Raw genomic sequence first — 14,836 nt, 5'->3', positions numbered from 1 at the left:
AGAATACTTCTAAAATATAGTATAAAAATTGAATGAAGTAATTTTTTAGTGCTTTGACAAACATTGATATAATTAATATAATTTAAAATATTAATTTTGTAGTATAATTTATGAAATAAAAGTCGCATGCACAAACCTTTTAGATTCGGAAAATTTCTTAACATGTAATGTGCTTAACTGATACATAAATAAGTTCCAGTCTCTTTATGGCTTTGATTTATCCATAATTACCTATTAATTATACACCTATTAAACTTCGACTGTGTAATACAACAAAGAACACACGCGACATTGTATACTGCCGTCCAATGTTTAGGAGACGACATGTTGCAAGAAAGGCAATTCTTTCAGTACTATATTAATCACCAGTGGAATTCAGGAGTACAATATTAAATTTGTACCTCATTTTGACGGTTCTGTTTCACGGATTCCATGATCCTGGCGATGTATTCACTGTCATGATAAATTTTCTTTGCTTGTTGCATAAATTTTCTAAAAGGTGTAACTCCTACGGCATTTTGAATCTCCTCTTTCCTCAGAATTAGCCGTATGTTACAAGGAAGTATCAGAAGGTGGTGTGCTTTCATGATGGCTGACCTGACTCAAAGAATGTTGAAGTGCATCAGGCGTTAGCCATTCTTTTGGTAAACAACGTTGAAGGAATGGTACACAAGAACTAAAATAGGCAAGACGGTTTACCCAACCAGGTATTTCTTGACCACATAAAATCTGAAATTCAGAAAAATAATATACTATTTTGTATAAAAAATTTTTTTATCATAATTGCATGTACGCACAAGAGTAAGTTGGCTGCTAAAATGGTTACAGTTTTTATTCATTAAATGATAGCGGTCACCCCTAAAATCTTTTCCTAATTCAGTAACAATTCTGCTTACATCTTCTTCTGTAAAATCTGTATATCCAATATGCACTGATTGCCTGTTATAAGAACAAAATGCTATTATATTTGAAATTTTGATAGAGGAATGAATGAAGTGACCTTACCTATATCTAAATTGCTCTCCTAATTCTTCAGCTACTCGTGGTGTGATTTCAAAAATTCCAGAAATCGGTTTAGAATGTCCACCATATGCATACTCTATTGAAAAATAATAAAACTTTTACTGAGGAATATAAATATTTTGTTTACTGAGGAATGTAAATTTTTTGCTCTGCTTACCTGTTCCATAAATTTCAACTCCTGAGTGAAATACACCTAGTCCAATAGGTGTAGTATATTCATTTATCCAATACTAAAATAAACAGTTTATTTACTGAATGCTGTACACAGATGATAATAAAAAAAAATAATTTTCTTACCATATCATACACATTAAGAACTATTGGCTCACGAGCCATTTTTGGTATTAGCTCTTCACTGTCCTGTGGGTAACCCAGACAACTGGGGAAGGAGAGATTACAGCTAAGACCTGACGAAAACATCATACAGATACTTGTACTCGAAGAGACGAACAGCAGCACTACCTATGTTCCAACGCACCTAATAAGCAAATACATATGCTATATACTTTATCTAAACTAAGCAAATAGCCATGAATTACTACTAAAATAAAATCTAACACTACTTCTTTACATAGTATCAAAAATTTATATATTTTTTTTTTCATGAAATATATATTACACATTGTTTTCTAAATAAAAAAATTCTAACAAAAACATGATTATTTCATAAAATATTTCTGAATAAATTATATATAATTTAATTTAACAATTTCCTAATAATTCTTAATTTCATGCTTCCATCTGTAAGAATATGTTAAAATATCCAAGATGCAAACATTAGACACATTAACACTAGTAATGCAATTTATACAAAAGAAATGATCAATCAACAAATACCACGTCTGATTTTTTAGAAATATCAAATAACAATGCCAAAGCCAAAACATAAACAAAGGAACTTGAAACTACCTTTTGCAATTCAGAATTTATCTTATCAACACTACTAAATTGTTAGATGCATATTAATGATACAACATAGGAAATTAGTTAACAAAGCCTTCTACCTAAGTAAGAAGCCAAGAATAAACGTATTTCACAAGATAAGAAAAAAAGGAAATGTAATATGAATCATCATGTCAGATGTTTTGTATGTACAATGACAGAAATCAAAATGAACTCTGTTACCTACAGAAAAAAATGATGACTTCAGCACATCATTTCTTTTGTGGTTGGTCACAAAGCATCACAAAGTCGCAAGTATACGGTAGACATCAAATTTTCTTAGAGAAGTTGCTGACATTAAACAATACACGAAGTCATTGCATGATTTCGAACAAGGATGTTTTCGGTGACCGAAAGAATAAAGCGTCCTTTATTTATGTGCTACAAACTTGGAAATAATTGTTCAAAATCTTTAGATACTCATCAACACGAAACACATTCAATATTCTCCATTCACAGAAAGTGATTTACAAACAGCACACATTGTGTCAGTAAGGAATCTTTCTCCCCACTTGAAACATGCTAAATAATCAACAAAAACTTCTCCTCTATGATTCAACTGTATATATCAGACACTACTTGTTATTTTTAATGAAGGGTTCAATTAATTGTCTGCAACGACCACTAACATTAAATTTTTTCTTTGTCTAAAAGTTTACACAAATTGTTTATAATAAGAAACGATTGCCATTTATCTAGTGATATCGGGTAAATTTCTCTAGGTGGATATTAAATGTTGGATATTGGACAGTATAATAATTGATATACTTTTGTTTCCTAAGTGTTATTTAAAAGATTTTGAAATTTTACGTTAACTACTTAATTTTTTTTTTTATTTTAAAATGTGTTCGAAAGATAAAACATGGTAAAAAACGTATTAACTAAAAGAATTTTTTCTTTTAATAGTGTTGGTAGCGGAAGATAAAAAAGTATTACAATTATTGAAAGGATCAAAGTGCAATTTAATTTATTAGATACATCTTATCGTTCCTTTAATGTAATTTTTCTATATATAGTTATTTTTCGTTTATTGCTGGAAGTATTTATCTTCCTAAATATAACCATAGATTTAGAATATTGGTATAGACTTATTTTTCAACGTATTTTGTGTCACACTCAACATTATCGATTCAGTTTAAAATAAGATTGCAGCGCCACCAGTGGTGGGAATTAAATCTCAGTGGAACGAAGATCCAATGTAAGTCGGTATTGCAGACCATTTGACTCTATAGAAATAAAATATATTTGAAATTTGAATTTCAAATATATTTTAGATTGCAGATGGATTCCGTGTGAAATCAAGCATGATTTCATTACAGTTACTGCGTCAAATTTTAGTTCACACTACATGGCAATAAACAGAAAATAATATTCTATATAAATTAATAGGATTTTATGTAGCTCAAAGTAAATACAATATAAAAAAATGATCAAAATGTTGTATATCTGAGTTTATTTACAACCTTAAATCTTATGATCTTCTCCTTACAAAAACTTTATCCTAATATAGGACAATTTCCTTCTAGACCTAATTTTTTACATATAATGTTGTGACTAACTCTATAAGACAATTTTAATTAAATGATTCCGACTGTAATTTTATACAAACACTTTGCAGTCTCAAAATTTCACATTAAAAGTATATACTACACTTATCATCAGCATTATCATCATCATCTTCGCTCGATTAAAAGATGAACCACTTCTTTCAGATTCCAAAGGAGAATGCTGCGACATCGATGCAAGTTGCACCACTGTAAACCAAATGTGATTAAATCTTCTCATTGTTATAATCTATATCACTCAAAGACGAATGTAGATTTTTACCTGGTTCGTCTTTGTTTTCTTGAATGGCATTCGTTATGTAGTTATCCGTATCGACTGCAATAAGTTATATAAATCATTAGAATGCATCGATGAGAACGATAAGGAAGAAACGTTCAGTTATCTTTATTACTCACGAGCTCCTTCCGTGGCAAACCTCATTATTTCCGAGGGTTTGCTCCACCCATAACGATTCTTCGATAGAACGAGGGCTTCATAGTGGGTCGCTTCTTCTAATCCAGTCAAATTAAAGGAATACGTATGAATAAAGCTGTTGCCATCGTTGCCACTAGGTATATACAACGTGTGCCATTGGCTGGGAACATTGTTCTAAACAGAAAACAATTTATATAGGGTATTTTTTGAACAATTGACTATGAGTTAAAAATATAAAAATTAAAACTTCTCGTGTCACACAAAATTTAAGTTTTGACTTTTAAGAAGAGTTTCAGGTTCCCTGTACATAAGCATGTATTCTGAGTGAAAGAGATATGAATAATGGATTAATCCCCCTTTCCCAGTGAATTAATATAATTAGAAAGATTACTTCAGCGGAAAGAAGCCTTAAAATAAGAAGGGAAGCAATCGAGGCAATTGCACCCGCTGCGATCCAGGCATTAAGGAGTCTTACCCTGTATTTACGAAATCTGAACTTGTATTGGACAATGGGACTGTAACTGTAGACCTCCCAGACGAAATTGTACGAGGTCTTGGAGAGGCTGTGGGAGGTCTTCTTAAAGGTGGCGGGATTCGCGATGCCCGACAATTCGACCGCAGCCTCGGTAATTCCCAAGGAATTAGAAGCCCTGCACAGGTAGAATCCATAATCCGTCGTCCTGACGTTCCTTATCACTAAACTGTGATCGCTGCCCGCGTTGTGCTTCACTATCCTCGACGAGTATTCCACGCTTCTATTGTTGAAGTACCACTCCACCTACGTGAGCAAGATTTCACACGGTTGACAGAGGAATTCAAAACAGGAGCTACGTGTATTCGTCTGTCAGTCAAAGAGAGGAATCGTCGATGACGACACGAGGAAAAGTAGCGCGCTTCAGAGTGCATCGACGATTCGAAACTTTCTTTATTGAGAGAAGAAATGCAGCGTCAGCGTAGAGCTTTTAACCCTTCTTCTTGTCACTTCTCAAGAGAAGCGTCGCCGGTGACGTTTCTGGCGAATTGATTTGTCAGGGGTTGTTGCATTAAAGGGCAAGGCGGTGCAAGATTATTTGAGTAAAATTCAAGGATTATGCATTTATCAGTAATTGGAATTTTGTTAACAGCAGTTTAGCTATTGTTATAACACGTAAATTAAGACTGAGTGATAGGTGTTCCAGAATTTAATTCCAACATGTTTGAATATGACTAACAACGAGATGCACGCGAAACGTGGATGCAGAGGAATATGCCTCATTCCTGATGCATCTAACAGCGACTTGAAATCCAAAAACAGAACTGGCAGCACGGGAAGCAATTAAAAGTCCGACAAGAGATTCTGTCCCAGACGAGAACGGGGGTTTGGTTCAGCGTGAGCGTATTGTTATTCGAACTGTTAATTACTAGCGTATTGTAATTACGTAGTCTTGTAAAACGGCTCACCGTTGCCTCAGGCCAGGCTGTCACTGCGCAATGTAACTGCACTCGTACTCCAGGGGGGGCGTGCATCCAGGTCTTCGTCATCTCGATTCTGGGCTTGTCTGATATCGTTTTCGATTTTCAATCGTTTCAGTACAAAAGATAGAACAATGAAAAGAAAAAATAAAGTAATAAATCAGAGGACAACGTTTAAAGAAATGAACAGAAAAACATAATTTCGCGAAATGTAGCATAAAAACGTAAATGCACATATTGTTATATATGTATTATGACACATGAAAAGTGCACATGATTAATTCTTGCCCAGATCTCTGTAGCTTCGTTATGTCCTCATCAGTAGAGCAGTTTAGCTCGCGCCGTTTTCACTAATTAACGAAGGAGCAACGTTCAGCACCGACTGAAGTTGTTATCGTGAGAAGATCTCTTCTGATAACGTTTTACAATTTCCCGTAAACATCTTACTATCCCGTTTCCATTTCTCTAATCTCCCTCATTTTCCCAAGAAAACTTTCGCGCGGAAACCTTCCCGGTTCTACTTTCGTCGGCCATGACGTCGTTGGCTTCGCCAAGCTATCGCGATAACAAACATGTTTCTCTTTAATGAAACGCAGAAAGCTAGCGAGGATTCTTCAGGGTGCAGCTACGTTTGAATTAATCGTCTCGGGAACGTACGTCCGTGCACGGAAGTAATCGCGCGCGTCATCCTGGATGCGCTCTTAAACGGTCCTAATTAAATTAGGAAATTGCCAAGCATTCCTCTGTTTAGTATTCCGATCGAAGGCTTGCACGATCTAATTGCTGCCACGCGACGTTCGGATGCGTCAAATCGTTCGCAGATGATAATCGTTCTTCGAGACGATCGCAGCTTTTGCCGGAAATCGCGGATTAATCACTCGTTACTCAAAGAACGACTCTATAGACTCTTTTACATTCCATTTATGACTAAGTAAGCTTGTTGCACGAAACGATTGAGGCGACCTGTTTTTGGCATTCAAGGTTTTGAATATCCAGATATTCAAATTTTCAAAGATTCAAATTTTTAAATATTCAAATTTTCAAATATTCAAATTTTTAAATATTCAAATTTTCAAATATTCAAATTTTTAAATATTCAAATTTTCAAATATTTCATTATTTAAATATTCAAATTTTCAAATATTCCATTATTTAAATATGCACTGCAGAATTTACTTACATCTGATGTACACGTCTATGGTCGCACTGGCAGGCTGGCCGACGTCGTTATTTGCGACGCAAGTGTAACGACCACCGTCGGTGGGGCTTTCAGCGTGGAATCTCAGACGCGGTCTGGCGTACGGGAACGGCATGTCCTCATCCTGCCGATGAATTCAAATTGGCACAGTTCTCAAGATTGAAGACTCACCTGGGAAGACTCTGAGAACCCTGAAATTACCTTATGCTTCCAGTATATGAAAGGCACCGGGACTCCTTTCGCAACGCAGGATATGTCGACCTCCTCTCCTAAATTCACCTCCAGTTTTCCAGACTCTGGCACAGGCTGCACAGTGGGAGGATCTGCAAAGAAAACATTCCAATATACTCACACTCGATTGAAATTAATAGAATCAGCCCGACCACCGCTGATGAAAGGCATGTTCGTAATTCTCACGATCGGAATTGGATTCCACAGTATTTGAATTTAAATATCACAGAGGTTTTCGACGTCCGATAATATTAATTAGACCGATATCAGACGTTCCTGAAATTAATCTGGCTCGGCCCAGAGGTAATCGTGATTGGACGAGGTGCTACTCCGATTCCCGCGGGACAGAGGGAAAGCGGAAAATTCGATTGCACGGAGGAACAGCGTTTCCTATTTTTACACGCGGCAGCCAGCGCGCGACACGAAATGGAACCGAAATCCTGCCGACTGGGGGGAACTCCATGGAGGATTCCACAGCGAAGGAAACTTTCCTGAATTTGTTTGCAGAACGGCGCGCGAACTCAAAGGCACCCTCGAGCCGTCCATAATTTCACGGTGACGCGATGGAATCGATACTCGTGTTTAGCTTCGCGCGATACGGTTCTTTCCCCCTCGCCGCAGCTGGTTTTAAATTATCGATTCCAATTAATTGCCGCGCTCCGTTGCTCACTGTTGCGTGGCGAGCGGCAAGAAAAACGGGGGATTGCCAAACAATTACCGAGCGTTGGTATTAAATGTTATAAAATAATGGCGAGTACACAGAGTGAACTGTGATGGGAGAACTAGTTATTGGAAATGCTTTGTTAACATGCATCGAGTTACCGTATACCTACGTACCTTGAGAATCGAATGGGAACAGCTTTAAAAGAGGACCTGGAGTTCGCAGTTTCGAGTTTACCAATTGCTTGTGAATTTGGATTTGGGAACAGGTGGAAACGAATGAGTTTGGGATTGAATGCTGAATCGATTCGCCCACCTTGTTTACAAATAATAAATCTAAGACGTCAAGATTATCTTTGTTCCATTTTGAAGAGTGTCCTCACTCGATTTTCAAGGCAAAAATGGTATCACTAATCGCGAGACTGTCTTTCACCAGACTGCTCTATGTGCTTAAGATCCTTGGCTCGAAGGATCTAGTAAAGTGGGTCATCAGTGTCTCGAGGTACCCTGGATTGCGAGATCGCGAGAGATCGATGGCTGGGCTGTTGATTTCTGAAGATTCCACGTGTTTGCTTTCGCTCAGGAATCCTTGGTACCAAGCGGATATTTACTAAGCAGGATAAACAGGCAGCTTATCGTCCATGGCGATGTACTTACACATTACTTCAATGTCGTGCACTTGCGTGGCGTGTCCCCAGGGAGCTGGTCGAGACGCCTGGCATACATACTTCCCAGTATCGTTCTGTTTCACGTACGAAACTTCCAAGCTTCTGTTCGCGTACATGCGAATTCTTTCGGGCGATACATGCTGTGGTTCACCGCTGTCAGCCAGAAGGATACGGTCCCTCCACCATCTTACCCTAGTTTGCACGTTGTCTAGACAGAGAGAGGCATGAAACTTTTCAATTTTCTCGGGACTTGAGATATAAAAAAAATTAATAGTATAGTTGAAGGTTTCTTCCTTATCGTAACCTACAGGGTGTTTGACGAATAAGACGAAAATGAAGATAAACGAAATTCGATTTTAGGCTTCGTGTCAGAATTATCAGAGTAAAATACGCGCGAAATGTGTCTGACTTGGCACTTATTCTACTGACTTTGCTGTGCTTGACTTGACTAATGTACGCCGACAGTAGAATAAGTCCCAAGTCAGACACATTTCACGTACATTTTAAATGGTTTCGCAACAATTAATGATTCTGAAACGAGTTTTCTTTCCCCTAAACTTTCTGACATCTATTGTCTAACATCCTCTATAGACGATTTCGGGTCACTGTCATAATAAGATGAATAAATACGGCAGTATTAAGAGCAGGAGAATACTTGAAAGTTGAAATACTGCAAATTGCTTTACATCAATGTAAACGCCTCGAGGGGTCTTTTGTTCTTAGATTTAGGGTGGAATACCCCTGGGCGTGGGTCAAGAGGTCAGGCTTCTAAAAGCTTCTGGGTGAGCTAGCCCCTTTCAGTCCTTAGTTCCTATTTACTAAACTTTGATTATTGCCAAAGTACACATCTTTAACAATTTAGCATTTAATTGACCCAAACGAGGGGCTGTTTATTCCTAAATACTCTGTCATTATTAATAACAGTAGATAGAGATTGGAGAAGGACAAATTAGGTGCTTCCTCTGTAAGTGCTTTTCCCTCGACCTAATTTGTCCTTAATCCCCTGTCGATAGAACACGAAGGGAGGCTCGGTGGGTAGGGCAAAGGGACCGTGTACTTAAATCCGCATCAAGTCCTTAATCCGTGGCGATCTTACTAACCCTTGATCGTCTTAGCGTATGCGACCTCTTGTCCAAGTTGCGACAAGGTAAAGCGAATGGCTGACAGGCAATCCTGTTTAGCGAAACCGCCGATGACAGCTCGATCGATTGTACGGTAAATTGTTTGCCGTCCATACCTGCGTATGGGTCTCGCAGTGGACGCGCTTCCATGCTTAGGGAAATTAGCATCGATCGCTGCCCGAAATTCTGACACCGTTCTCGTTCTTTAAACGATCGTGTTAAATATGGGACGCGCGGTTTTGCGGTGTTAATTTTCGCGCGAGGAAACTGTACGGAGAAAATACAGCGCGATATTAGCGAAAGAGCTCAGAAACGTCTCGTGAATTAACTCTTAACGCACTGCTTTTTTGCGATTAAGGGACTGGATTACTTTGATGTCCTGAAGAATAGAGGAATTTTGGGTATTAATTCTGGAAAAATTGCACACGCGATTTTACTTATTTTTGGGTATGCTTCCTTCTGGTCTCTTTCCCTTAAAAAATGGAGTACCTAATTGTATAATAAATAGGTGAAGATTAGAGTATTCATGCTAAAACAACCTCTGTCAAATTTTATATTTTTAGATGATATTTAGTGGAATCTGTTTTTTCTTTTTTTAGAAAAATCTGTACCAATTGAACAATAATGAAAGATGACTGTAATTGAAACAAAGAATACTGCAATAAAGGTTCAAAGTGGTGACCTCGAGGCAAGACTGATTTTTATTGCATCATTCTACTATGTACTAACGTAGATTATGGTAGTAAGGAATATTCAGAAATAAGTAGAATATCAAAGTTTCGCTCCGAGTTTAAAACAAGAGGGAAAGAAAAATTTGCACAATTTATAATGAATGATATGAAAGATTCGGATGAAATATGAAGGGTTAAGGACAGCTGTAAACCAAGTCCTTTCTCAAGGCTACTTGGTTGAAGGCACATAAATAAAAATCTCTTTTGTTCAGAGAAACTTTGGTTATAAATTTTTCCAGCAGAGAATGAGAAAGGGAATCAAAGTTCTCGGAGGTCTCGCGCTCACATATTAATCAGAAGAAATTATGCGATCATTTAAAATGTCAGCTAATTTGATTAACTTCAAGCTCTTGTACCAACATTTAAATATTCTATCTTCAACAAAGTGGTCAAGGTTCTCTAAATATCACTAATCATTTAATAAACATTGCTGAATCCATAAAACCTTCATAACTCCAGCAGATAACATTTCCATCCCCAAACTTAATATTCCACGACTCGTTTATAACATTTACAACTTCCATGAATCTCCAGTCACACCTTTATTATTTACTCGATGCAACAGGTGATATTTGTTTGCAACACTTCCTTTTCCGTGTACGCGTCACACCTATCCTTTTCATCCTTCGATCTCCTGTTTCCGAACAGTACAACCTATCGACTCCCCCAAATGGCTGCGCTCTTCCCAGGTGTCAAGCAAGAGGAGAATCGATCGCGGTCTGCTCTCGTAGTTGGCATTTCGCAGAGATTCCACGATTGATGAAACCAGTCGCTCGTTAAGCGCGAGAACTTAGCGTGGAAACTTACCGAGGTCCTCGACGTAACACGGAAGTAGAACCGTGTCGTTCTCGAACGTCTTCACCGTCGTTGGATAGCTCTTGAACCCGCTGTTTACGGCGGCCCCATATCCTGCAACACAGTATCAGTTCACACTGTCACCATTTTCTCGTTAACGAACTGTCAGAAACTGTTGGACCGAAACTCAGCTCGAAAATATTCCGTTCCGATTCCCTATCCGACCTCGCTTGTTTTCGTCGGTCAGGACGCGCGAACCTACTTTCCAGTTGACCAGCGGCTCTAACTCCAGAATTACGCGATAATTCGTTTCCTGGTTTCCGTCGAAACTCGACTCGCGAAAAGTTTGAACGTAGGTTTCCTATGCATTATGTATGCGCAATTTTCGCGCTGCGTACGGCGAAACGTCGACCAGGAACTGCGGGTCACCTCGATTCACCGTGTCACGGGGTTACTTCGGCTTTCCGGATTACTATGGAGGGCTGACAATTTGGAGAGAATAGGTAATTGTCCCAGCAGCTGACTGTGGCCTGGACACTAACGCTAATTTTGTTTAATTTTAAACCTGAATTTTAATAAAAAGCCAGGACTACTAATATGAAAACGAATGATATCATCATAAAATAGTAGGTTTAGTTATTGAGATGGATTTCAAGTGGCGAGGTATGCATTCTTTGGTTTCCCACTTGCTGGACGTTTGATATCTTGAACGTCCAGATATTGGGACATTTACCTTAATCCATTCGAGATGAAATATTTCTTGTCAGATCCTCGGGAAATGACATTTTCTTTTATTTATTATACTACACATACGAAGTCTCATGCGTCTTTTTTGCTAGGTACTGCGTTACACACTTGGGATATAATGTATATTGGATGTATCAGCAGAAAGGAGACGAGTAACTTTGCGTGTCTTGGGACGAGGTTCAAAGCTGCTATTTCAAGAATTTTTAATTACGAAACGCGCTGCAGTGTTGTATTCTGAAAGATATTTGTAAGAGGAGTGCTCGATGTCGTCGAGATAAGCCAGAAACAAACGTGGAAACTATTGAGGACGGAGGGCGAGATTAATTTCGACGAATTTAGCGGAATTGAGAAAGTTCTAGGGAAAATTGAATAAATTCTCCTGTCTCGAATTGCAGTTAGTTTATACAGGAGGAATACGACTGTTCTCTGTATGCTTGTGTGTTCCTCTGTTCGTGCAAACGCTTCGTAGAAAAAAAAAAATGTCGAATTACCGCTAGTGTTCGCGCGGAATGTCGTTTATCCGAGTTTTTGACCAAGATTAACGCGTGCGTGGAAACAGGAATCCATGCGGTCATGTCACACCCGTGTCAAAAGTTTTATCAGACGAGCGTTTTGCTTGGACCCGATTGTCACTGGGTTTGGAGCGGAATAATGGCAGTGACAGCGAGAAAAAGAGATTATCGCATTTTGAGCTCTCTGGAATACGTAGTTTTCATTCGCGAATTTGTTATCGAAAGAAAATTCACAAAAGGGAAACTTTCCAAATATGCGTTAGTCAGAGTAATCCATAATATTTCGTATTGCCTTATAAACCAGATTTAGTATCGAATGCATGGAGAAAATGACTGGGTATTAATTAATTAACGGATTAGTGAGATAGCATTAATAAATAATTTCTCATTTTCATTCCGTTTGCTGTCATTTCCATGTACAAAGATACTACATTTACTTTTTAAAAAACTACAATTTTGAGAAACTGATTTTTCAGATATGTATAGTCAATATTCTAATTGACCTGAGCATACGAATATGTCAGTGACAAATTATTATGAGCAGCAGCGAGTGAGAAATGTAGCATATAAAATACCTGAAGTACCAATTTTTCCCTTTTTTGGACGCACATATTGCGTCGAGAAAAGAATGCGTGATTTCAATGGAAAATGCTTGTATCCACTCACCGATGACGAAAATGCAAAATATCCAACGTAGAAGCATCATGTTATAGAACCATGTACGTTCCACCACCCTTGAGCCGCGAACACACGAAGAATAGGAAGAGAGCTTCCGAATCGTGCTGTCGTGCGCGTGTACTCCTCGACTTTTCACGAGACACTGATCTTCGGTTAAGATGGTGATCGTGTCCCCGCGATCTTAACACACACACGTTCCAGCTCACGCACACGCCCCTCGTCGCGTGTAATTATGACCAGTTGCCCATTGCGGTGTTCAGGGATGCTCATGTCGTGACCCATGAAAGCGCCTCAAGTGCTGCCATTGTCTTTCGAGGGGGGTCTCCCACTCTTACCTCTAATCACGAGTGTCTCATTAAAGTCAGTTATTTCATTTTGTTAAACAATAATTCATAATTGAGGGTCAGAGAGTAATTGATTGAGGAAGCTTTTGGAGCAGTTTTTGAGTTACAATTAGTAGTAACAGCAGGGAGTACTCGGAAATGCATGCAAATGTAGACCTAGTCTTCTTAAACTTTCAAGTTTCGTCGTATAAGACTGCACTCATACTGTGACAGTTCTTCATTCTGTTTCACGAACGAGTTCTATTGGATTTGTGAATCTGAATGAATTCTGAAGGACGGAAAGTTTTAGGAAGAGATGGTGAAGTTGTTACACAAACTGTCTGACGAATAAACTTTTGGATCTGAGGTATGAAGTATATAGAAAACGGTCGAATTTTGCGGTAACGTTCGTGGAAAGTTTGTAAGAGGGATGGGTCACGTTCGAGCTGAGAACCGTCGCACCCTATTGCGAGTAGCTACTGTGTATACGTGCACAGGGTGTCCATCTACCAACACCAAAGGCATTCTTCTATAATTTGTTCAATTTACGCACTGACACGTACCATACATAGAGTCATTCATCGAGTTATCCATTAAATCGTTAATCTAATACGTGAATCGACGGTCCGTTTTAAAAAGAGTCGACAGAGTGTACCCTCATCGAGCGTAGTAAACAAATGAAGATGTCATAATGTCATTCACTCTATCAGGTTTACATATTTCAAAAGACTTCAGCAAGCTTAATTGTTTAACGTAATTTTGCACTATGAAATGCTCTCTCAGCGCTGGCATGAACAAAAAATTGATCTCTTCATCCGATGAAAACAACGCTTTCAACTCGACTAGACTCTCAGAAACCTCGTTGCGGACAATGCAACTGCATTAAGGTGGCATTCGTTCTAAGATTCAATTATAAGTGGCAGCTTGACCCCGCCCAGAGGTAATCTTAGATTTCTATATTTCTGTTCACGTAATAGGTAAGTCATAATACAATTTCCACGAAAATCGTGTTAAGCGTTTCACTGAATCCAAGATTCCTGAGGATTTGAAGATCCTCAGGATTTCGAGGCTCGTCTTCGTACAATCCCTTTTTCGCGTTTACGTTTTTACCATTTTCCAGGAATACAATATTGAATCATCGAGTTTGCGTCGACTCGTGCCTCGTAGTTAACCGCGTAATGAAAAGGGGATTCGAGAACTCTTGGTCTCTGCTAATGGAATGGAAGAGCCTTTGTGTCCTGCAGACGGAGGACGTCTCTCGGTGGATTATCGCGCAATTCATTGACGTGCAGCAATGCTTTGGCCGAGGACATGTGTACCCTGGCAACGTTTAAGAGCCATTGAACAGTCCCAGAAACGAAGCCAGTCGAAATGATAGCTAAGACAACAAATGAGAAGGTTGACAAAGTCGAGGGCAGAAGGAAATGACCGCGAGTGCATAAGAGAGATATTATAGTCCACTTAACTGACTATTGTCATCGCGGAGAATACTATTGGACTGCATTGTTCGTGTATTATGAACAGGGAATGTGCAGGGAGGCCCAAGGATCGTTTGCCCCGATGTATTGATAATGTTATGCTGCATAGAGTGAGATCGAGTCAGGCATTGACGTCATTGTGCAACGAGCAACCTGTTCCCAATCTATAAATAACGTGAAATTAACGGAAGGTTTTGATAAACGTCATTCAATGTCACGCGGACTACGTTTTGGGCAGATCCACACTGGACGAAACTGACGGATCCAAATTGGCCATACATCTCAGGCAAAATTAAT

The 14,836-nt window shown here is 38.7% G+C and overlaps 2 protein-coding genes across 3 annotated transcripts; both read right to left on the bottom strand.

The window, feature by feature from the left end:
- Window positions 1–412: 412 nt before the first annotated feature.
- LOC143180414 (deubiquitinase DESI2) lies at window positions 413–2,599 on the bottom strand. 2 transcript variants are annotated; one of them, XM_076380128.1, is made up of 6 exons: window positions 2,149–2,599; window positions 1,321–1,501; window positions 1,181–1,253; window positions 1,006–1,099; window positions 798–939; window positions 413–729 (listed from the first exon to the last, which is right to left on the bottom strand). In XM_076380128.1, exons 2-6 carry the CDS (start codon window positions 1,444–1,446, stop codon window positions 553–555), a joined length of 612 nt encoding a protein of 203 aa, XP_076236243.1. In that variant the 5' UTR covers window positions 1,447–1,501; window positions 2,149–2,599; the 3' UTR covers window positions 413–552. The 2 variants fall into 2 exon arrangements, with proteins under 2 accessions (XP_076236243.1, XP_076236242.1); XM_076380127.1 differs by having other exon boundaries at window positions 2,153–2,599.
- Window positions 2,600–3,401: 802 nt separating this feature from the next.
- On the bottom strand, window positions 3,402–12,861 carry LOC143180461 (neurotrimin). The gene is made up of 10 exons (XM_076380203.1): window positions 12,727–12,861; window positions 10,814–10,915; window positions 8,144–8,362; window positions 6,797–6,918; window positions 6,578–6,719; window positions 5,386–5,483; window positions 4,421–4,723; window positions 3,927–4,119; window positions 3,793–3,846; window positions 3,402–3,719 (listed from the first exon to the last, which is right to left on the bottom strand). The coding sequence occupies exons 1-10, from the start codon at window positions 12,764–12,766 to the stop codon at window positions 3,586–3,588; spliced, it is 1,407 nt and encodes a 468-aa protein (XP_076236318.1). The 5' UTR covers window positions 12,767–12,861; the 3' UTR covers window positions 3,402–3,585.
- Between the last annotated feature and the right edge of the window lie 1,975 nt (window positions 12,862–14,836).

This window comes from Calliopsis andreniformis, chromosome 6, assembly GCF_051401765.1.
Source record: "Calliopsis andreniformis isolate RMS-2024a chromosome 6, iyCalAndr_principal, whole genome shotgun sequence".
Taxonomy (NCBI): domain Eukaryota; kingdom Metazoa; phylum Arthropoda; class Insecta; order Hymenoptera; family Andrenidae; genus Calliopsis; species Calliopsis andreniformis.
The sequence above is the reverse complement of the archived record's forward strand: the minus strand, read 5'-3'. Positions and strand labels throughout refer to the sequence as shown.

What these genes read in the sequence shown, in the direction of transcription:
- LOC143180461 (XM_076380203.1), bottom strand. Translation starts at nt 12,766, where the DNA reads ATGATGCTTCTACGTTGGATATTTTGCATTTTCGTCATCG. An exon ending in ATTTTGCATTTTCGTCATCG is followed by an intron (nt 10,916 to 12,726) that starts GTGAGTGGATAC and finishes ACTGTGTTGCAG; the next exon opens with GATATGGGGCCGCCGTAAAC. An exon ending in GCACGACATTGAAGTAATGT is followed by an intron (nt 6,919 to 8,143) that starts GTAAGTACATCG and finishes TTTTCTTTGCAG; the next exon opens with ATCCTCCCACTGTGCAGCCT.
- LOC143180414 (XM_076380128.1), bottom strand. Translation starts at nt 1,446, where the DNA reads ATGATGTTTTCGTCAGGTCTTAGCTGTAATCTCTCCTTCCCCAGTTGT. An exon ending in TTCTTAATGTGTATGATATG is followed by an intron (nt 1,254 to 1,320) that starts GTAAGAAAATTA and finishes TGTTTATTTTAG; the next exon opens with TATTGGATAAATGAATATAC. An exon ending in GGAGAGCAATTTAGATATAG is followed by an intron (nt 940 to 1,005) that starts GTAAGGTCACTT and finishes TTCTTATAACAG; the next exon opens with GCAATCAGTGCATATTGGAT.